Source organism: Meriones unguiculatus, chromosome 2 (assembly GCF_030254825.1).
Source record: "Meriones unguiculatus strain TT.TT164.6M chromosome 2, Bangor_MerUng_6.1, whole genome shotgun sequence".
In the NCBI taxonomy this organism is placed as follows: Eukaryota; Metazoa; Chordata; class Mammalia; order Rodentia; family Muridae; genus Meriones; species Meriones unguiculatus.
Genome location: NC_083350.1, coordinates 98,227,363 through 98,250,200, shown reverse-complemented (window position 1 = coordinate 98,250,200; position 22,838 = coordinate 98,227,363). Strand labels below are relative to the sequence as shown.

General features: G+C 39.0%; 1 protein-coding gene across 15 annotated transcripts in view; it reads right to left on the bottom strand.

Moving 5' to 3' along the window:
- The window catches only part of Anks1b (ankyrin repeat and sterile alpha motif domain containing 1B), a 1,054,774-nt gene that overhangs the window by 647,199 nt on the left and 384,737 nt on the right, over nt 1-22,838 (bottom strand). For all 15 annotated transcript variants that reach the window (XM_060377911.1, XM_060377912.1, XM_060377910.1 and 12 more), the window contains one exon: nt 17,699-17,864. In XM_060377911.1, the coding sequence (XP_060233894.1) occupies nt 17,699-17,864 (166 nt within the window). The remainder of the gene's footprint in view (nt 1-17,698; nt 17,865-22,838) is intronic.

Below are 22,838 nucleotides of genomic sequence, written 5' to 3'. Positions count from 1 at the left end.
CAAAAGGAAGAAGAAAAAAATGTGCTCAAAAGAAGAAGAAGATTCATATCTTAACTAATACATGTGGCAAAATCAGTGTTAAATGCCTTACCTGGCAAATATTTGATATCTAATGTTCATGAGAAATAGGTACTTGGAAAAGGACATGTGGGAAGGAAGATTATCATTTTAGTATAATAGAATATAGTAAAAAAAATATTTCAAATGAGTACAAAGGAAATATTATCATCAATTGGATGAATCCAGGAAAACAAATATGTAAGAAAATAAATGATAGCTAGAGAGAGAGAGAGAGAAAGAGAGAGATAAATAGATAACCTAAAAATGAAAAGAATTAAGAGAAGCACATTAGTTGTTATGCTAAATATAAAAGGAATTTTCCCAAGTAAAAATAAAGATGCAAGCATCAGATCAGGGTTTTGTATGAAAAGTTGTATATTACTTTGAATAAACGCAACTGAAGTAGACTGATAAAGAAAAGATGGAAATAGCAAATGATGGCAGTTTTGTGCAGTGGAAGGAACCTTTTTACATTGTTGATCTGAATGCAGATCAGAAAAGGATGATAGCTCCTCAGAAATCACAGAGGTACCCTATGATCATCCAACACCACTACAAGGCATACATAGCTAAAGCAAAGCAAAAAGCATATCAGAGGGACAGCTACTGTGACAGGTTTTATTCTCAGTGCCATTAACAATACAATCTAAGTGCCCGTCAACAGCAGAATAGATGAAGCTAATGTGCACTACCTGTAATCCATTTGGAAATTCAAAAGTAAAGATACTGAGTGTTTTCATCACACAGAAATGAGAAAGATTCAGAGATTCTGTATCCAAAAATGTGATGATAATAGCGCAGAAGGCAACAGAGGAAAACATCTAACATCAGCCTGGGGCTTCTCTCCCCACCTCAAAAAGCCACAGACTAACAAAACCCCAGTGCCAGCGTGGGAAGCTTTCCTTAAAGTTTACATGGGTGCTAAGGAGATGAAATCCAGGTCTCCATGTGTGTGCAGCAAACATTTTACTGGCCAAGCCATCTCCTCAGCCCCAGTATTTTGTTTTATTTCCCCCAAATCTGAAAGACTCTACCCAGAAGTGTATCAAAGAAGATGCTGAGACTCAGCTAAATTTTGGGCAGGGTACAGGGAATCTTATGAAAGAAGGGGAAGACAGAAAAACCTGGAGGGAACAGGAGCTCTACAAAGGAGACCAACAGAGCCAAAAAATCGGAGCACAGGGGTCTTTTCAGAGACTGATACTGCAACCAAGGACCATACATGGAGAAAACCTAGAACCCCTGCACAGATGTAGCCCATGGCAGCTCAGTCTCCATGGGGGTTCCTGAGTAAATGGAACAGGGGCTGCCTCTGACATGAATTCAGTGGCTGGCTCTTTGATCACCCCCCCCCCCCCAATAGGGGAACAGCCTTGCCAGGTCACAGAGGGAGACAATGCAGCCAGTCCTGATGAGACCTGATAGTCTAGGGTCAGATGGAAGGGGAGAAGGACCTCCCCTATCAGTGGATTTAGAGAGGGGCATGGGAGGAGATGAGGGAGGGAGGGTAGGATTGGAAGGGGATAAGGGAGGGTGTTACAGCTGGGATACAAAGTGAATAAACTGCAATAAATAAAAAAGTAATATTCTGTTACTCTGTCTTGATTGAGCACTTTAAAAAAACAGCAGGAGTTTTAAAATTTACATTCCACATGGTCATCTCTTTCATTAATTATCGTTTTCTTTTGTGCTGATTTTCCACTTTTTTATTGTTGGGAATATTTTAGTAAATATTCTTTATTCTTTTATTTTTTACCACTGAATAAGAAAATATAAATTATGTTTCTAATTTTCAATGTTTCCTCTTAAAATGTTTTGTAGAAATTCATTTAATAAAAATACTTTATGTACAGGATGGTTTTAGCTATTCTGGGTTTATTGTTTTTCATATGAATTTGAGAATTGTTCTTTCAAGGTCTGTAAAGAATTGTGTTGGCATTTTGATGGGAACTGCATTTTTACTATGTTCCTACCAATCTATGAGCATGGGAAATCTTTTCATCTTTTGATATCTTCTTCCATTTCTTTCTTGAGAGACTTCGAGTTTCTTTGTTTGTTTGTTTTTGTTTTTCATACAAGTCTTTCACTTGCTTGGTTAGAACACCAAGATACTTTGGTTTTTGTTTGTTTGTTTGTTTGTTTGTTTTGTGGCTATTGTGAAGGGTATTGCTTCCTAATTTCTTTCTCAGCCCATTTGTCTTTTGTATGCAGGAGGGCTACTGATTCTTTTTTTAGTTAATTTTTTATCCAGCCACTTTGCTGAAGGTGTTTATCAGCTGTAGGAGTTTCTTAGTAAAATTTTTGGGGTCACTTATGCATACCATCATATTATCCGTGAATAGAATACTTTGACTTCTTCCTTTCCAATTTGTATCTCCTTGATCCCCTTTTTGCTCTAGCTAGTACTTCTAGCTATGGAGAGAGTGGGTAAGACTCTCCCTGATTTCGGTAGAACTGATTTAAGTTTCTCTCTGTTTAGTCTGATGTTGGCTATAAGCTTGCTGTATATTGCCTTTACTATGTTTAGGTATGTGCCTTGTATCCCTGGTCTCTCCAAGACTTTAAACATGGAAAAAGTGTTGGATTTTGTCAAATGCTTTTTCAGCATCTAAGGAGAAAATTATGTGGATTTTTTCCCCTTTCATTTGTTTATATGATGGATTATACTTATGAATTTCTGTATATCGAACCACCCCTGCATGCCTAGGTTGAAGCCTACCTTGCCAGGACACAGAGTAAGAGAATCCAGGTAGTCCTGATGAGATTTGTTAGGGAAGGGTCAGATGGGAGAAGAGAAGGGCTCCCCCTTTCCGTGGACTAAGGGAGGAGGATGGAGGAAAGAAAGAGGGAGGGTGGGACCAGAAGGAGATGAGGGAGGGGCTACAATGAGGATATAAAGTGAATAAATTATAAAAATACATTTAAAAATTACTTAGCGTCTCCGTTTATTTAGCTGACTTTAACTTGTTCACTCTGTGAGCCTGAACCATTATCTTCCTTAACCTTGTGGCCTGAAGATTTAATGTGCCCTGCTGCTCACTTTCGGGAGTGGATCTGACTTTTGGTCCTACCGCAAATGAAGTTCTTTTAGCCTCTGTGCCCACAAGTATGTATTCTGCCTGGGCTGTCCCCACTTCTCCCAAAGCCAGTAGCTGAACTGCCATTCAGGTCCCACTCAGCTTTCTGTGTTTCTCTTCTATTCAAGCACATAAATATTTTGCTTTTCAGAATGCTGGATAATAATTCTGCATTTATCCCTCACTTTTGGTTTGAGCACTGGGTGGGAAAAAAAATAGAGCCAAGGTTTCTGCTACCAAAATCTTCACAGGTCTTGCCAGGCTGATAGCATGTTATGTTTCTAAAATAAAAACCACATTTACTTTAAAAGTGAATACAATGCAAATTCATGTATACCAAGTCTTCATACGTATGCAAAACATGCACAGAAAAAAATAGAAAAAAAATAAATATACTAGAATGTTAGCTGCTCTGATAAGTAGGCTATAAAGTATTTCTTTTTACTTTGTATGTCTTAAGCAAAAGTATTAAGATAATTTATTCATTTTTATAATGAGACCATAAACATTCATAAAAGCTACTTGGAGGAAAATAAGCATTAATTAGCACTGATGTTAAAATTTTTTAAATAACAACACAAACCCAGCCGGATTTCCCAAGGAAAATAATTAAGCAAAAAGTACATGAATTTATAGGTTTGGAAACATTTCTGTATCACTGTGTCTCAAGATTTAGACAAAATGTTCTCTCCCACACTTTGTCAAAGTACTTCAGTTGTAATGGTGGCCCAAGATACCCATAGATGATTGTGATTAAATGTCAGTTAAACTTCAAAAGAAATGAACTGCTCACCTTGTTCCCTGCTCTGTTCATGGCATAGCTTTTAGCATACCTCTATTCTCTTCCATTTTCTTTATGCATAAGAAAGAGATGCAGAAGACAATTGGTAACAAGTGAGATGGGTATACAGAATTAAAAGCATAGAGAAACATGTGATTAAATGGTGTGCAGTTTTCCTCCATGTTCTCTTTTAAGAGGGAGAATCATTTTCCCACAAACAGTGGGTGTGGCCAAGTTTGGCAGTAATAAATGCATCTGGGAATGCAATGATGGTCTACTTAAATGTCTATTGCATCTATTATTTTTATGCAATGTTTTATAACTAAAATTTCTATTATTTTACTTGCTTTTGTTTTGTGTGACTCTTTTTTTTTCTTTCAAGACATGGTTCTCTGTGTAGTTTTGGCTGTCCTGAAAGTCACTCTCTAGACCAGGCTGGTCTTGAACTCAGGGATCTATGTTCATCTGCTCCTCAGTGCTGCCTTCACCTTGCCCAGGGTTTTACTGTGAGTCTTACATATCTACTGAGCCTGGAGATCCAGAATCTTAAACAGGTGCTTATGAGGTAATGAGCGAATGGTTGTATGGAAAGGGACTATTCCAAAGAGCATGAAGAGACTCTGAGAAAGACCTGTGAAGCATATATGCAAAGTGACAAATGAATATTCAATGTCAAGTTGCTTTTGAATTTTCATTCCTTTCAAGAAAGTACTCATTTATTTTGTTCCATCACAATATTATCACAATATTATATATAAAGACAAATGTGATGAGTTTATAAATTTGTAAATATGTTGCAATCTTGACTGAGGTGAAATGATGAAATACTTTTGATTCTCTATTTTTCAAACCATTCAAGGAGAAAATTAATACTAAATAAACTAAATTTTGTCTTTTCTATATTTTAAAACTTTTCTCATGGCTAGAACAATCTAGTAGAAGAACAATTTAGGTTTGGGTTTCTAAAACTTGTGTATTCTAATACAAATATAAAATGTAACTCACTAGATATAATCTTGAATGCAATAAGAATTGATACAAAATTGTTCCCATTTAAATGTATAGTATGACTGCAGCTGTGTGTCAGTTAATTTAGTTAATGTTTCTTAATTGGAGTGTGGGAGTACCTAAGGAGAGAACAGTCTTAGTATAATACGATATGAATGATAGAGCATCAATAAAAAAGAATCTAAAGTGAATTAGGGAGCTTGCAAGAGACATGTCTGGCAAGTCTAGACAATGTGGGGATGGGGAAAAAAGGTGTTAAACACAGGTCTACAAGCATTATGAAGGACTGCTGCAAGATTATATTTTCAGAACAATACTACTCCCAATTTAATGCTGCATGGAACAGCAGTTAGGCAGAAGAAAATTAACGAGTAATTCCATGAAGTAACAGCTTAATCATTCAAATGGACTGAAATTATGCAACTGTAAATCCCCATAAGCTACATTCCTCTTAGAAGCATTAAAAATAACTTTTACCACATGGTTCTATCATGCAATAGTTAACACTCTGGACTCCGAAAATAACTCTTATCAAGGTTTTAACCAGTATATAAAACAAGATCATCAAAATTAAAATATTCTCACAACAGTCTTAGAGAGCAACTGTGCACTCTATCTCAAGCTAGGAAAAAGGATTCTGAATGTTTCTGCAGTAAAAAGATGATAAATATTTCAGAAGACAGATATCTTTAATCTAATTACATGCTAGATTTGCAAATCAAACCATCATGTGGTACCAAATTACCACATGCAATTTTTATGTTAATATATGCATAAAATTTAAAATTATGAAGTATAAGCAAAATTAGTTAAAAACTTGTGTCTTTAATAGATGGAGCATTATTGCAGAAGCTTCAGGGTTTTATATATTATATATAGGCTAAGTATATTTTACTTTCTTCAAAGAAGGAAATAATGTACATATTTGACATGAGTTAGATAGAACCAAACTGTTTTGAAAAAAATGTATTTTAACCCTATAGACAAGGAAGTTATTTTAAATCATTCTTTAATTATAATAAAAAAATAATTTGCTCCAGCAGTGGAAAATTTGGAGAATACAAAAAGTATGCAAACAAATTAACAGTACATTAAAAACAAGCACTGCAATGTAATATCTTCTGGTTTCACCATGAACATGAATATTTAGCACTAAACAATACTCATGTAAATATGCAGTGATTCACTCGACAGATATTTACTGAAGGGTAACTATGTGCCTTTGTGAGAATCTACATAATCCTTACTCAAAAGCACTATTTTGGGGTAGGGAGTAGCTCAGTTGCAATGTTGTCTAGCCAGCATAAAGCTCTGGGTTCCATTCCCCAGCACCACACAAATCAGATGTATGCCTGTAATTCTAGCCCTCAGGAGGGACAGACAAGAGGATCTAAAGTTCAAGGTCATCCTCAGCCACACAGGAAGTTTCAGGCAAGCCTGGGATACACGAGCCTCTGTCTCAAGACAAAACAACAGCAAATGTGTCTTCATGACTTCAGTGACCTTCCCCTTCAGGTGTATTGTTCACTTTGACTTTTGGGTTGTCTAGGATTTATCCACTTACTTTAGAATAATTAGGATATTCTACAGTGTCTACAGGTGGGCACACCTAGGTTTTCTCACAAATAGTAAACAAATTCCCAAAGCTTCCTATTTTCTTTCGAAAAGAAAGAAAAATCAAGATTTATCTTGTGACGCTAAATCAAACAGACAGATAAAAACTTCAAAAACCATAGACTCCATAATTGGATAATTAATTGTGACTACAGTTAAGAATATGAACAAACTCTCTGTATTTGAATTCTAGCATTCTCAGCTGCTCACAAATTCTGAATTGTTTTATGGCCTGACTCTCTTATGTGTAGAATAGGAATGGGAGTACTATCTTACAAACTAGTTTAAAATCAGGTTACTATGGATAAATTATTTAAACACATTACTTCCTTTTTTAACATAATTGAGGCAGTGACTTGGGTAGAAGCTATAGGTGCAATGGTGGATAGCGACATTTGGAAGATAGAAATCAAACAACTGAAACCCCAAAACAACTACACAATTTTGACAACAAGGCTCATTAAGGAAAGCAATATTAGAAGGCCCTTTGTCCAGTATCTTCAGTATCAGTCAAAGCTCCTCATTAAAAATTTTGGTAATTTTTTCTAAGAGCAATGTCAAGCCACAAAAGGGTTTTAACTGATGGAATGATGCAATCAGATTTGTGGCTGTGTTATAAAGAGAAGGCTGAAGGACAATCAGGAGTGAATGGTGATAGTGGAAACCCAGAGAAGCAAGTAGATCTGAGACACAGACAATAAGGACCAAAATTATCCTATCATCTATTACTCCTAAAACTCATAAGACTTGGTGAGTGAATTCGAGAGCTGATGGAGAGGTGGGTGGCAAGATTGACACTTGGGTTGCTGCAGTTGGGTTGATGATTAATCCTTTTACTGAAATAAGGAACCTGTTGAGAAAAACATGATTTGGAGGCGAGATTGGAAAGTTTACATTGTGATATATGCACTGCTTGGAGTGCATTTGAGACACAAGCATATTCTGTGGATAGTGGGTGGATTAGGAAATGGATACACGGGTGAGCTTTAAATTAAGAGAAGTGGTTATAACTATAAATAAATATTTGCAAGTCTTCAGCACATTGAGGGTAATAAAAGCCACACTGCACATATAATTACCAAACAAAAGCAGAGAGAGGAAGAGAAACAGAGATGTAGCGAGACAGACACAAAGACAGACAAACAGATGAAGGGAGGCAAGGGAGCAAGGGAGAGACAGAGAGAGAGAGACTAGAGAGAGAGAGAACAAAAGGACTTTAACTGCAGCTCAAGTAACTCAAAAAATTCTAAAACTGTACAAAAGGGTCATCTGTCAAAACAGGGAAGAACAAAATTGATGAAAACTTGCCTTGGACAGCCGAGGAGTAAAAACTGTCACAGGGGAGTGATCACCAGCTTGTGTGGCTGAGAGGTTAAGAAAAATGGGAATTAAGAAATGTCATTTTAGGTTTCTTGGCTTCAAGACCCTTGCTACCTTAGAAAGTACATTTCAACAGAAGAACAAGGAGTGAAAACCCAACTGTGGTGATCTGAGAAGTGAAAGAGGAGAAAGAAAATAAACACAGGAGATTACGGTGGAGAGAGAAAAGTAGCTAAGCATCTGGAAGGATCATGAAATTCCTATTTGTCGTTTACTTGTTTTCATTATCAATTATTATGCACACACATTCACTAGAGGAGAAAAGATGAATGAAAGTGTAAAATTGCTAAGAAGGCAGAGACTGGAGCACAGAAGAAACAACTAACAAGGAGAGAAAATCTCCACCTACATTAACAGAAGGGACAAATAAGAGGAAGGAGTCAGGGGTGGTATTCCTGTTCTCTGTCTCTCTCTCTGTTTTTGTCTGTCTCCTTCCCTCCCTCTTTCTCTCTCTCTCCCTCTCTCTGTGCATGTGTGTGTGTGTGTGTGTGTGTCTGTATCTGTCTGTCTCTATATTCTTGTCTTTACTCTTTTTGTTTATTAGAGACACAGTCTCACATAGCTCAGGCTGACATCTATGTCTTGAACGTCCTGCTTCCATCTCAAAATTCTGAGATGACACGTGTATGACTTCTATATCCTTTATGAATTAAAATATAAGATCAGCTACTGAGACAAGGGAGGAAAAGCACCTGGAATCAGAAGACAGCAGAGAAACAGGCGGTGGAGGGGGCTGCTTGAATTACATGGGCATATATGCATGAATAAGTATTACCTCTCTCATTACTATACACAGCCTGACATTAGAGGAAAATTTGTTTTCAGAAGGTATGCACAACATAAAAGGCCTGCAACTTCAGCTTAGCAAGACTTCATTGTATTTTTAGAAGCCTTCATCTACAGTTTATGTTTCTCCATTTAAAGTACAGGTGAAACTCATTTGGGGTGATTTCCTCTCTGTTTAGAATGTTTCAACTTACAGCAAGCTTCCACCCATGTGAGCAAAGTGAAACACTTGCCTTGTCAGAATGCCCATGTGGATAAAGGAGGTGGCTGATAGACCAGGACTCCACCATGGATGTGGGAATCCGGTTCTTCCTTTCTGTTCTCCTCTGACCAGCACAAAGCTACCAATTTACCATGTAGATCTCTAACTTAATAAATGACTACAGAATCACTGAGCATAGAGCAAATGCCAGATAAATGATTGCTGTCTGATAAAAATGGTTCTTATCAGAAAAACCAATATTTATTTATAAAAGAACACTGCCAAGGGTCCTAAAAATCGTTTGTTCTTTTAAATTAGTTAAACATACCCACAGAAAGCATGTTTACATTGTTCACTTGCTTAGCAGAGATAAACGTTTGTCCTGGTCCAGTTAGGATTATTTTAATTTCAAAATTTTGGCATCAGAATTAAGAAATCTTCACTATCTCAAACATTATATATGTTTAATGTATATAAACATTATATATATGGTTACAAATAAGTTACAGAACCCTGAACCCCCACATACAGCCTCAGTCCTGCAATCCTGCTATGTCAGATGGCAGAAAAGATGGAATGGGGTGTGGAGGATTACTCATAGGTGACACTTCCATTTCGGGTAAGCCATGGTCCAGTAAGCACATTAGCAAACTGAGCAGAGGTAACCAGACCCCCACTACCCTAGCGTGTCACTACTGAACATGCCCTTTTTATTAGAGATCATCCATTCTCTCTCAACAGGATTGGAAACAGTCTTTGCTAGTGTTGTTATAAATTGCTCATTAATCAAAATGGATTTATTGAGCACCCATACTGTGCAAAGCCTGCACTAAGTGATTCAAAATAACAGGTTGCTTAGTTACCACGAAATGGAAAAAATCCCTTGTGAAGGATAAAATTAAATGAAAGGCAGACAATAAAATATCATCTTTGATGGCATCTGACTATTTCCTAAAGGCATTTTACTGCTATCACAGCCATTTTCTTTTAAAGATAACTCATTCATTAATTCCTTTTTATTGTTGTTCATTTAAATAACTGAGTCACCACCATGAAAATACATAGTCCCCTGCTTGAGGGGCAGGGGACAATTTTACAGTGGCAGCACGAATAGGAACCTTAGCAGTCCTTACTTTAGGAGTCCAGTATTATCATTCTTATATCATATGAAATCTGCAGTCACTGAGGTACTAGCAAAGGGCTCCTTAGATAAAAACTCATTTTGCTGGTTGACTTATAAAATATGGCTGACCATAAAGACACTACTAATTCACTTTCATATTAGAATTAAAGTATGGTTAAAAAAGTTTTGTTCATCTGCCTAATAAATATAGAAAGGGGACTAATATGCATACTTAACTAAGTTTTTTGGAAGAGATATATCTATGAGTGCCACTGCCAGTTACCGGGAAGAAATTGCTCAGTCTCTCAGATAAGAAAGCCAGGCAGGACTTGGCCTGTGCGGGCAGATCCATGCGTGCTAATGCATTAGACATGTGTGCTCATTTTATTAGCCTCTGTGTTCGACCCATAGGGCCTTTGTAATATAGCAAAACACACAGTGTACACAACAAACATTTCGTTTCTTAGTTCTGTTGATTAGGGGGTCTCAGAGTGGGACATCAGCAGGACAGATTCCTTGTGAGAACGCTCTGCACAGGCCTCTTTGCTTCGCTTGTGGAATGTTCCATTTTTATTGTGTCACTTCACATTGCCTTTTCCCTTTCTATAAAAACACAGGTCATACTGGATTTATGACAGGCACAGCAAATCTTTTGACATTGCACTATCACATGGATGACATCTATAAGACAGATGCCAGGAAATCACACAATCCAGTTACTCCCCTGCCAAAACAAAGCAATAAAAAAAAGTGAACAACAAAAATGAACAACAAACAAATGCAGTCCCCAATGTTTTGTGTGAGTTTACCATTATGTTCATAGCTGTCTTCTACTGCATGAGGCCATAGGTTGGGCATGTCCAGGAAGGCCTACTTAATTATTACTTCTATGAGGATGATCTCAAAATTCTGCCAATAAAATCACACCTAAGGATCCAAGGATTAAGATGCAAACTTCAAGCCCTTTTGGAGGGTGAACAACTCAATCTCTTGGTCTTCCTTTTAAGATCTGACTATCCTTTCCCATGTCTCTGGTTTCTTCTCCCTCCTCTCTCCCACAAGGAAAGTATTTGGGCAGTTCCTGTGCAGAACGGCCGTCCCAGTTTGCTTCAAACATACACTACGCTCTGCAACAGAGTCAACCTAAGCCACAGCATGCACTCCTGGTGACACGGTTCTCTAACATTTATTTCGAAATGTCAAAGTCTCTGGAGGGAGGAGGAATGCACTTTACTTCTCAACGCTCTCAGCATCATTCTCCCTACTCCCTCTTCCACCAGCATGGCCACTAGGCTGGTCATGGTCCTTTCTTGCTGATTGTATGCTATTTAAGTTGCCTTTCCATTGTTGAAATAAACACCATGACCAAAAGCAACTCAGGGAGTAAAGGGCTTACACTTCCAGGTAAAAATACATCAAGGGCAGGAAGTCAAGGGAGTCTCTTGAAGCAGAAACTACTCAGGATGTTGCTTGCTGGCTCACTCTCTGCCTCATGCTTAGCTAGCTTTACTATACAGGCTAGGTAGTCCTAAGCTTAGGACCCGAGCCTAATGATGCTTGGGGCTGGGCCTGTCAGCATCGATTAATAATCAAGATAATCACCCATACACATGTTTCCAGGCCAATATGAGCTAGATAATTCTCCAATTGAAGATTTTCCCCTCAGATGACTCTAAGTTGTATCAAGTTGACATTCAAGGCTCTAACCAGGATACAAATTGATCAGCTAAATAATTTTCCTGCTTCCAACCTCACCTCTGGACATTCCAAACCCATTTTGTTTCATAATGATCATTCTAAACCAAATACCTGATGATGCCACATTATCTTCTCTTTCTTATCATTCATTCCACCTTAGCAGCATCCTATGATCTAAGAGGTTAGTTTCTGAATGAATTTCATTCTTGCATGTCCATGGATCTCTACACACACAGTTCCTTGGCCACAGTGTCATACATATCCTCTCATTCATCCATCTAATCTTCCTTAGTTGAGGCTGAGTTGAGAGAGTATCTGTTGGAAGGCAGTTATAACCCATACACCTTTTCTCCTACCATCCAGGAGTACTTGGCTTTGCTTGTTGCACTTACTACCCTTTGAATTTTCTATCTTTTAGGACTTGTACTTTAACTCTGTTTTCTTGGCAACACTTAACACAATGCCTAGAACACCAGAGCACATATATTTGATGGATAAGGAGGTAGTTTTCTCACCATTCAGTCTGAGACATGTCTGCACTAGGAGTTATCACCACATCTGCAAGTCCTGCTGTACCATAGGGAACACATCAGGAACTCTAGGAGAGGTCAGTGGCTCCCCCAAGTTCATCAGCTCATTAACCCGATCTTAAAGAGACAGTGCGAAGCTAAACACAAGTCATAAAGTACTCATAGCAGTGGAAACCTTGAGGTCTCTACATGAATCCTAGACAGACAGGTTAACTGAATGAGCAGAATATAGCAGCCATAGCGTAGGGGGTGAAAACTCTTTCCTAATCTAGCCAGCAAAGACACAGCTATCCTGACACTGTCTCGCCAGCTATGGCATTCACAGAGCGCAGTTCTTTGGGAGTCCCTGCCAGGAATCTATATTCATTTTTATTCCTATGATTAAAAAACACATGATATCCACTTTAATTCTAGATGTCCCACTGGTATAATTCATAAACACAGCCCAAAGGGCTAAGCACAAACTGTTATGAATTCAGCTGGGTTAATTTGTCAACCTGGTTTCTATACCAAACCCAAGTATCAAAGACAATAGAGGGAATCATATATCCATGTAAATTAACTCTCGCTCCATTTAGGAAAAAAAAAAACAAATAGTTTTATGAATTTGTGTTTTCCAAAAGCAGCTTATGCTGTGATGTAGCTGGCACTCCTATGTCAAGGGTCAGAGAACGAAAAATCCATTATAATGCAGGGAGACTACAGGAGAAGTGATGTTGCCATTCAGTGCTAAACCATGCAAAGGAGTGCATCCTCTGCCACATTTTCTTGGGGTGTGTTCTTGGAAACCCAACAGATACCATGAGTAATCCAAGTAGGCCACAGCAAAGAAGAAAGATAAGATGTCTGTGGATCTGTTTGAAATTAGCCCAGACTGGTCTGGAGCTCACAATGTTGCCAAAGATGGTCACAAATTCACAGTCATTCCCCTGCCTCTGCCTCCTGAATATTAGGGTTATAGAGCCAGCCCACTTGGCCCAAGATACTGGATTATACACAGATACTACTACAGTGTTTACTCAAGATGCCCTTCCACAATTACTTGGAACAGCAAGAGAGGAACTACTGCAGAGTCATCCCAGAAAGGCAGATTTATAAGAAAAAGAAATGACTGTATACCGTTGTTGTTGTTGTTTTAACTAAGCATTAAGGTTGGCTTGTTATAGGGCAAACAGTACCTGAAAGAGACTTTGAGAGTTGGCATTTGGATGTTCCAGTAGAAAACTTAAAACATGTGGCTTTAATATGATGACTTATCGGCAGCAGGCAGAGGGTAGGGAACCTGAAAACAAGTGACCATGAAAGCTAAAAGCTCATGGGAGAGAAAGAAGTTGTGGGGACCTAAGGAGTTATGACAAAATCCCTGGGGAAGTCTTCAAAGAGAGACTGAAAGCTGGGAAGAAGGGTCCTGATCTTCCTGAAGTGTTTTCCTTAAATATAATTACTTCTCAGGGGCAAAAAATGCAAGAGTCACTCACTCAGCACACACACAAAGAGCAGACATAAGCACACAGTGAAATGTCAGCTTTCTACAGCCAGCAAGAGAGCCCCCACCAGAAGCCTGGCCATGCTCACATCCCAGATTTCCAGAGCACAAAATGAGAACAAAATGAAAGTGCTGGAGCTTCCACTGGTAGTGGGGAGAGACACTGATCTTCAGAATGGAGCCGCTGATGCAAAGGAAATACGTGCCTTCGGCAGAAGGTAACAGAACTCCACACCACACCCTTTACCAAGCCCCCAGTGTATAGCCAATACAACCCGCCAGGTATCCAACCAGCTCTGTCTTTTAAGAGACATTGGCATCAGCCTTACCTCTGGGGATGGGGATGTAGCTCAGAGTTAGAGCGCCAGCCACATATAGTACCCTGGGTTCAAGTCCTAGCACGAAAAGAAAAAAAAAAAAGTGGCTTTCTAAATTTCCTAACTGAGCCATCCCAGGTGATACAATGTGGTAGAAGGGTAATCCTTGTTGAAAAAAAAAATACGTGATAGAGTCACAGATTCATGAGCAAAATAAATTGCTCTTATCAGTACAAGCTTAGTGGCTTTTAAATAGCAATAGACATACATCACAGACACCCTCTCTTTTAAATTGTACCTTATGCTTCCAGGGGAGGTTAAATGCTCTTTCATATTGCTTCCAAAGGGCTCTATGAAATATTGCATCCTTCCATACTATAAAATATAATAACTTTTACCATTCACTTATCCGCCTCCTTAGGGCAGGGTTCTATGGGATGATGTTTCCTCAAATATATTACTTCCAGAACACTGAAACCTTGACCAGACTTGTAAGAAATTCTTGGTAGGTATATACCACACAATATATGATTCTATTTTGTCCTTTTTCTTTCTGCATAGTGATTTGAGAATTTTCTTCTTGCCCTATTTCCCATTCACTAAATCTTCCTCCAGGGGAAGTTTATCTCATAACATCCATTCACTAGTTTTCTTATGTTGTATGTACCTTCTTTTCCTAATTCCAGATGTTTACTTTTTCATTTCAAATATATTTTGGTGTTTATTTTTCTAAAGCTTCTCTTAGCTTGAAATTACTTCAGCTTTCCAGTCATAGTTTCTCCCTTTGAAGCCCTCACCAGTGATTTGTGCTAAGGTTCTTTAGGACAAATGTGCCTTTGCTACAATCCTCCTTCTCCGATGTGCTGATAAAAGGGGCTCCAAAGTCAGAAGTTATCCAACCATTTGATTTTTTTCATGATTTTTTTGGTGCTGTTAAAATGTTTTTCTTACACACACATGCACACACACACACACACACACACACACACACACACACACACACACACATCATTGTTTTTTCCAGACAAGGTTTCTCTGCGTAGCTTTGGCTGTCCTGGACTCACTTTGTAGACCAGGCTGGCCTTGAACTCATAGAGATCTGCCTGCCTCTTCCTCACCCAGCACTGGGATTACAAGTGTGCACCACTGCACCCAGATTCTTCCCTTATGCAGCATTCTTTGTTTGCAGCAGAGTTGACTAGAGCCTAATCGTCCTTGGCACCTACGCACTGCTCTTCTTTATCCAAAGGTCCTTAGCATTCAGAATTCTTCTGGCACATCGAGGAAATGGATCATATTTTGACAGATGAGAAAGAGGAAACCACCCTTCCATGCTTGCACCCCTTCCCCTATCATCAATCCCGACACCACCCTGTGCCTGTTCCCTAGTTAAAGCTCCCTTACAGCTTGGCACATGTTGCCTATATTTTCCCGCCTCAAGTCTGCCATGGTCCTTATTGCAAAGTTCCAGGGTTACCTTTTTTCTTTTTTTAAAACACAGGCTTTCTCTGTGTAGCCTTGGCTTTCCTGGACTTGTTTTGTGGACCAGGCTTGCCTTGAACTCACAGAGATCCCCCTGCCTCTGCCTCCTAGAGTGCTGGGATTACAGGCGTGCACCACCACGCCTGTCTGTGCTTTCACCCAGTCCATGCCATGACACAGCTTTTATTTCCTATGATGACATGTGAATCACTCATTTGTTTGCCTTCAACTATGGCCAGTGCTCAGCTGGCTTTTTGCTTTCCTGACACCTTTTCTGATTTTCACTGTCAAGTGAGAACTTCCATCTGACCTCTATATTCCTCCATACCCAGCTCCTTGTCCACACTCCTAATTCACCGCATCCCCTGACATAATGCAGCACTATAGAGCATAATGAATACGAGTTGCACCACTTAAGTTCAAGCCTCAATCTTATTACCATAATCCTCTGACCCTACCTGTGTGTCAGGGCCTACATGTTCTCATTCCAGACCACGGATAATGTTACTATCTCATAGCACCCTAAGGGACATATGAGGTGACACGCATAAGTACTCTGGACACAGAGTAAACACTTTTAGTTTTCAACTGTTTTATTACTACATTTCACCTAATCCAAAAAAGTCTTTCTTTTTTATTCTTATAATTCATACCATTCTTTGGCCTCAGCACTGCTCAATGTCTATTTGTTCATCTCTGTGAAAGTTTCTAGCCAATCCTTCATAATGGCTTTTCTGGGTTTTACCTCAACCACTTTAAAGTCTTCCTTTCAGCCATTGCTTCCCCACCCCACCCCAAATATTGGGGCATGAACCAAGAGCACTGGACATGGTGGACAGGCACTCTACTGCCCAGCTGTGCCCAGAAGGTGCCAAGGTATGCAGAACAAACACACTTGGAAATGTAAGAGAATTCCTCTATAACAGTAACCATTTTTCCATGTTTCCATCCCTGGGCAAGGAATGTCTGCATTTACCTAGACTACTGGATTGCTAACATCTACCCATTCTACCTTCTTTGTATGCCTCAACTTCAGTACCTCCTCACATCAGAGAGTTTTTCCAACCTTCACAGGAGACCGAGCCTTCGTTATCCTAATGAATTAGCACTTCCCTCTCCCACCTGCCTCCCTCCTATGCTATCATCATAACTTTTTAAATACTGACCATGTAACCTGTATTTTCCATTCCCATTTTTATTTCCTGTCTCCAGGGCCTCACTGTGTGTACCATTTCTCACCTGGTTTTACAGTATCATTTCTAAATTTCATCATACAAATACAAGCAGCAACTAAACTGTCAACCTTTCTTCTGCTTCTCTTCCCGACTTTCCTGAAGGCCCTAAGGGCTCTGAATATACTGAGTAGTCACCTGAATCTTTCCTCTTCTATTCACTTTTATAGCAACATCCTGGATATCATCAATGGTCAGGCAAAGATTCATGTTCAGCCGAAGGCCCAACCATTTATTCATCTTGAGTAAGATACAAATTCATTTTCCCTAGCAGTGAGAGGCGCAATATTTGACTGGCCTTGTCCGTTAGTTTGCAACATAAACTGAAAAAGGAAAAAACAGACCAGGCATGGTGATGCATGCCTTTAATCGCAGCACATGGGAGGCAGAAACAGGCATATCTCTGTGAGTTCAAGGCCAGCCTGGTCTACATAGTAAGTACCAGGATACCCTGAGCTACAAAACCAAAGCAAACCAAACCAAGCCAACCAAACCAAGCCAAGCAACAAACAAAAGAGAAAAACAGAAAAGAATAGATCTAAACATGCTATAAAAACATAAAATAAACTTAGAAGTGAAATATAGTTCAGGAAATTGGAAACAGGATGCACCAAGGTATAAGAAAGATGCCTGTTACCAGGGACCCAGAGCATTACATCTGACCAAAGTTCTAATGGTTAAAATGCATCCAAGTAGCTTCAGCAAGGCAGGGCCATCTCCAAAGAGAGCCCTTAATCATGAAGAGGTTTCACATCGAAACCCGTGGCTTCCCTGTACTCACTTGAAATGCAAAATTGATCCCTGCGACTACCCTGGGGCACTTCCATGTTGATAATATAGGATGAAATAAAGTATTAATAGTGTATCTTCACTTATGTGAATATGCAAATTGAATTGGCTAATTGTTAGTAGGAAATATTACCAGCTCTCGGAGAAGGTGCCCTTGCGATTTCTAAGGAGCAAGGTTTCTTTGTAACAGCTGTGTCCACGAGATCACAAAGAAAGTTTTCATTTTCCGAAGGGAATGTGTCCAGAGAAGCAGATGGCACAATTTCCATGGTGTAATTCCTCTTCTTTGGATAAGACTCCTGAGAAGGAGAGAGAATCAAAACCTTCTTAATAAAAATATAGCCTTGTCTGAGTTATAAAAACCAGAAAATAAAACTAGGTCCCTCAGTTGGTATCAAATTGGTTAATAACTGATGTTCTACCTGGAAAGGTCCTATGACCATGCCACCCCGGTGTGAGCAATGATGTTTTCTGAGAGTTCTTACCATTTGGCTACCCTGAGACTGCATTAGTTACTAACAGTCTTGATCTTCTTCTATTGTATATATCTACTTCCTAGTCACAGGGTAAACAGTTATTCAATTTATTTACATATTTAATTTTTATTTAATCACTTTACAATCTGATCCCAGCCCCCTCCCTCCTTCCTCCCAGTTCCACCCTCATGCTCCCCTCTTCCCATCCCCCCTCATTTTTCTCAGAGAAGGGGAGACCCCCAAGGGGTACCAACCCATCTTTTTGTCACCTCAAGTCACAGCAGGACTACATGCATCCTCTCCCACTGAGGCCAGACAAGGCAGCCCAGCTAGGGGAAAGGGATCCAAAGGCAGGTAACAGAGTCAGACACAGCCCCTACTCCCATTGTTAGGGGACCCACTTGATGACCAAGATATGGTGTAAGCAGTTTTAATCAACAGCCATTTCCAAGACCCTGCTCTTTGCAGCCTCCTAGAGAAAACCATATAACTCATCTTTGGCTCCTTAGACACAAGCAGAATCCTCTAGGGGTGGGGGTGGGGGGAGGCTGAAGGGATGTGTTTCCCCAAAGAAGTCTATGAGGAGGCTACCCCTAGACTACTCTCTAGGAAAGGGGAAGACTTTTTTTGTTTTTGTTTTTTACTATAATGCAAACTCAAGAACAAAATGGTAAAGTTGCACCATTAAGACAAAAGTGCCTGGTAACCTTATGATATATTTGAGTTGCTTGGATAGACCTAGGACCAGTTTCTTCCAGCTTTATAAGCAAACATTAGCATCCTCGTAGTTTAAGGTATTGCTGTTTGAGTTTTCTCTCAGAATTATAAGTATCCCATCCAACACATTAATATTTTTTGCAAATACTGCTAGCTATCTAACTAATACAGTGTGACTAATCCTTTTAAGGTTAGGATGTAATTTAGATCCAAATTTTATGTTACTAATACCTCATTATATTCTAAAAAACACAGTTAAGTTAATTGTATAACATCTTAATTTCTTATGCAAGATGTATTAACTACTTACAAATAATTATTGGACCTTCCCCATGTGTGTTCACATGTGTGTTTGTGTGTGTGTGTGATTGTGTGAGTGTTTTTGAGTGTGTGTGTTTAGGTATGTGTGGTGTGTGTGTGTGTTTGAGTATGTATGTGTATGTGATTATATGTGTGTGTGCTATTTGTGTGAGTGTGTGCATGTGTGTGTGTGTGTGTGTGTGTGTGTGTGTGTGTGTGTTAGAGAGACTACATTAAGCATTGGAAGCTAAACACTGGATATTTTGTTTTAGTTGGTAAGAAATAGTCCTTGCTCTCAGGGAGTTCATAGTCTACTAGAGAAGACAAATTATCTGCAGGATGGATTTCAGAATGAATCACATTTTTTGTATTTGTTACCTTATAAAGTACACTTCACAACTGAGAAACAAATAACAAGAAAATAAACTCATTTTCAAAATATCTTCCATAGTCTATTCCAGGGTTGATACAGATTTAGAGTGAGCTCCTACTTTCTCTATAATGATATTTACAGTAAGTGGAATTCAAGGTCAGGGTAATTGCTTTCAGACCACACCAGACCCTCACACATCAAAGAGTCAATTATGTTCACTCTACTCTATTGAAAGCAAGAAATTGGGAGTAATTTATTTTTAACAACAAAGGGTGACAAAGTAGAAAGCATCAAGAGGAAGCAATCAGTAGGGTATGTGCTTTAAAACCCATGTCGCAGAAAAAAATGATAAAAGGAGCCACAGTGTTCCAGCCAGAGAAGCTGGACAGCCACATAATGATTTTCTCAACATATCTGAAAGGCTCGCCCTCCAGAGCAATCTCACAAAGTGGGGGGAAGAGCAGACCTCCTAAAAGGCAAAAAACAAAACAAAACAAAACAAACAAAAACAAAAACAAAAAACAAAACAAAAAAAGCAGAAGACTAATGTTTATAAGACAAAGAGAGGAAATATGGGTCAATTCACCAAAATAAGTTTTATGAATTGATAGTATTACTTTTCTTATAAAATAAACACTTTAACACAATAAGCTGAGGGAAGGGACTAGAAAGCAACAGAATAGACTCCCCATTGCTGGGAATCTCCAGCTAGTCACCTGTGGGGCTATACTAGACATCAGGCCTTTGCCCTGTGTGCTTTGCCCTCTGCACCACCCTCTCTCCAGAATCTTCTGCAGGTCCTGCTGCACATCAGGAGCTGAATACCTCTATGCATCCCAGGGACAGTCCCTTGTCCTTTAAGCAGACAGACTACTACTGTCATAGAAATGAATTCACTTTTTAAATTTTTATTTTTATTAATTACAGTTTATTCATAGTATATCCCAGTTATAGCCCCTACCCTACCCCTTCCCAATTCTACCCTCCCTACTTCTCCCTCTCCTATGCCCCTCCGCCAGTCCAATGATAGGGGAGGTCCTCCTCCCCTTCCATCTGACCCTACTCTATCAGGTCTCATCAGGACTGGCTGTATTGTCTTCCTCTGTGGACTGGTAAGGCTGCTCTCCCCTCAGGTGGAGGTGATCAAAGAGCCAGCCCCTGGGTTCATGTCAGAGACAGCCCCTGTTCCTATTACTGGGGAACCCTCTTGGACACTGAGCTGTCACAGGCTACATCTGTGCAGGGGTTCTAGGTTATTTCCATGTATGGTCCTTATTTGGAATATCAGTCTTACAAAAGACCCCTGTACCCAGATTTTTTGGTTCTGTTGCTCTCCTTGTGGAGTTCCTGTCCCCTTCAGGTATTTCTATCTCCCCCTTCTTTCATAAGATTCCCTGCACTCTGCCCAAAGTTTGGCTATGAGTCTCAGTATCTGCTTTGATACATTTCCTGGTAGAGTCTTTCAAAGGTCTTCTGTGCTTGATTCCTGTCCTGTTCCCTGTTTTCTCCTTCTTCCGATGTCCGTCCCATTTGTCTTTCTGAATGAAGACTGAGTATCTTACCCAGCGTCCTCCTTCTTGATTAGGATTGGTAGGAATGTAACCTTGTACAACCACTTTGGAAATCAACCTGGCGCTATCTCAGACAATTAGGAATAGCGCTACCTCAAGATTCAGCTATACCACTCCCAGGCATATATCCAAAATATGCTCAAGTACACAATAAGGACATTTGCTAAACCATGTTTGTAACAGCTTTATTTGTAATAGCCAGAAACTGGAAACAACCCAGATGTCCCTCAACGAAGGAATGGATATAGAAATTGTGGTACATTTACACAATGGAATACACTCAGCAATTAAAAATAAGGAAATCATGAATTTTTCAGGCAAATGGTGGGATCTAGAAAGGATCATCCTGAGTGAGGTATCCCTGAAGCAGAAAAGACACAACAGTATATACTCACTTATAAGTGGATGTTAGACATATAATATAGGATAATCATACTAAAATCTGTACACCCAAGGAATTCCCTTTTTTGTTAGTTTGTTGTTGCTTACTTCATTGCCTTTCAAAACTGAAGACTATGACGTCCTAAGCAATCCCAGCTACACGAGGAGGAGTGATATTTTGAATTTGAGGCCAGCAGCCTAGGTAGCACAGTGAAAGGAAAATGAAAGAAAGAACAAAAACAAGGACTGTAGGAAGGAAGAAAAGAGAAACTGAGGTTACAAATGTAAAACTGAACAGCGTCTCGTCAGTCTCCAATGTTTGCTGGAATGGCAAATGTCAACAAAACAACTGACAACAAATGCTGGAACAGTATGTATGGGAAATGACAAGAAGAAGAGGAGGAGAAGGAGGAAGAAGAGGAGGAAAAGAAAGAAAAAGAAGAAAAGAAAAAGAAAAATTTTCACTCTGAAAACATACATACAAGTGACTTTATACAGACTGAGCAAGGATACATATACACACACATATACATATACATATACATATACATATACATATACATATACATATACATACATATACATACATATTGTGTACATAGGTATACAATAATAAGTAATGAAAAGTGAGCATGAGCTTGAAAGAGAACAAGTAGGGTATACCTGAGAAGTTTTAGAGAGAGGAAAGGGAAGGGAGGAATGATGCAACAGCATTATACTCTTAAAAATAAAATAAATTAAAAAGTCTCCAGCTAAAACCCTAAATTAAATTTTTCAGAAAAATTCATGGACTTGGTAAAGTTGCAGGCTCACTGTTTATAAAGGATTACTAGGATTTTTAAATCCTTAAAAGAATGACTCGGGAGTTTAACTATGAGAGATGGAAGATTTACTTTCTCTACTTGGAGGTGCACAGGCTGATTTAAAGTCTGACTTCTGTGAATAGGGCGACAATACACATGTGAGCGCTGTAACTGCTCAGAACACCGATTTCATACCCTTTGCTAAATACCCAACAGTGGGATGAATCATTCTCAATATTTCTAATTTTTTGAGAAACTCTAAGCATTTTCCATAATGGGTGTATCAACTCTTATTTTATCCAGTGGTGTTTATGGATTTCATTTTCTCCATATTCTCTCAATAGTGGTGCGTTTTTATCGTTTTTGCATTAGCCATTCTACCAGCTATGAGCTGGTAACTTTGGTTTGAATTTTCCTGATTACTGAGCAGAGGCCTTTTTTTATATCTATTGGTCATCTTATATATCTTCTTTAGGGAACAACTATCCAAGTCCTTTGTTCATTTTAAAGATTTAATTGTTTCCAACTATGGAGCTGTTTGAGTGCCCTGTATAACAATATAAACCCTTTATATCATGTATGATTTACAAATACTTTATCTGATATACAAAAGCCATTTATCCAATGTAATTCATTTGTCTACTTTGTTTTT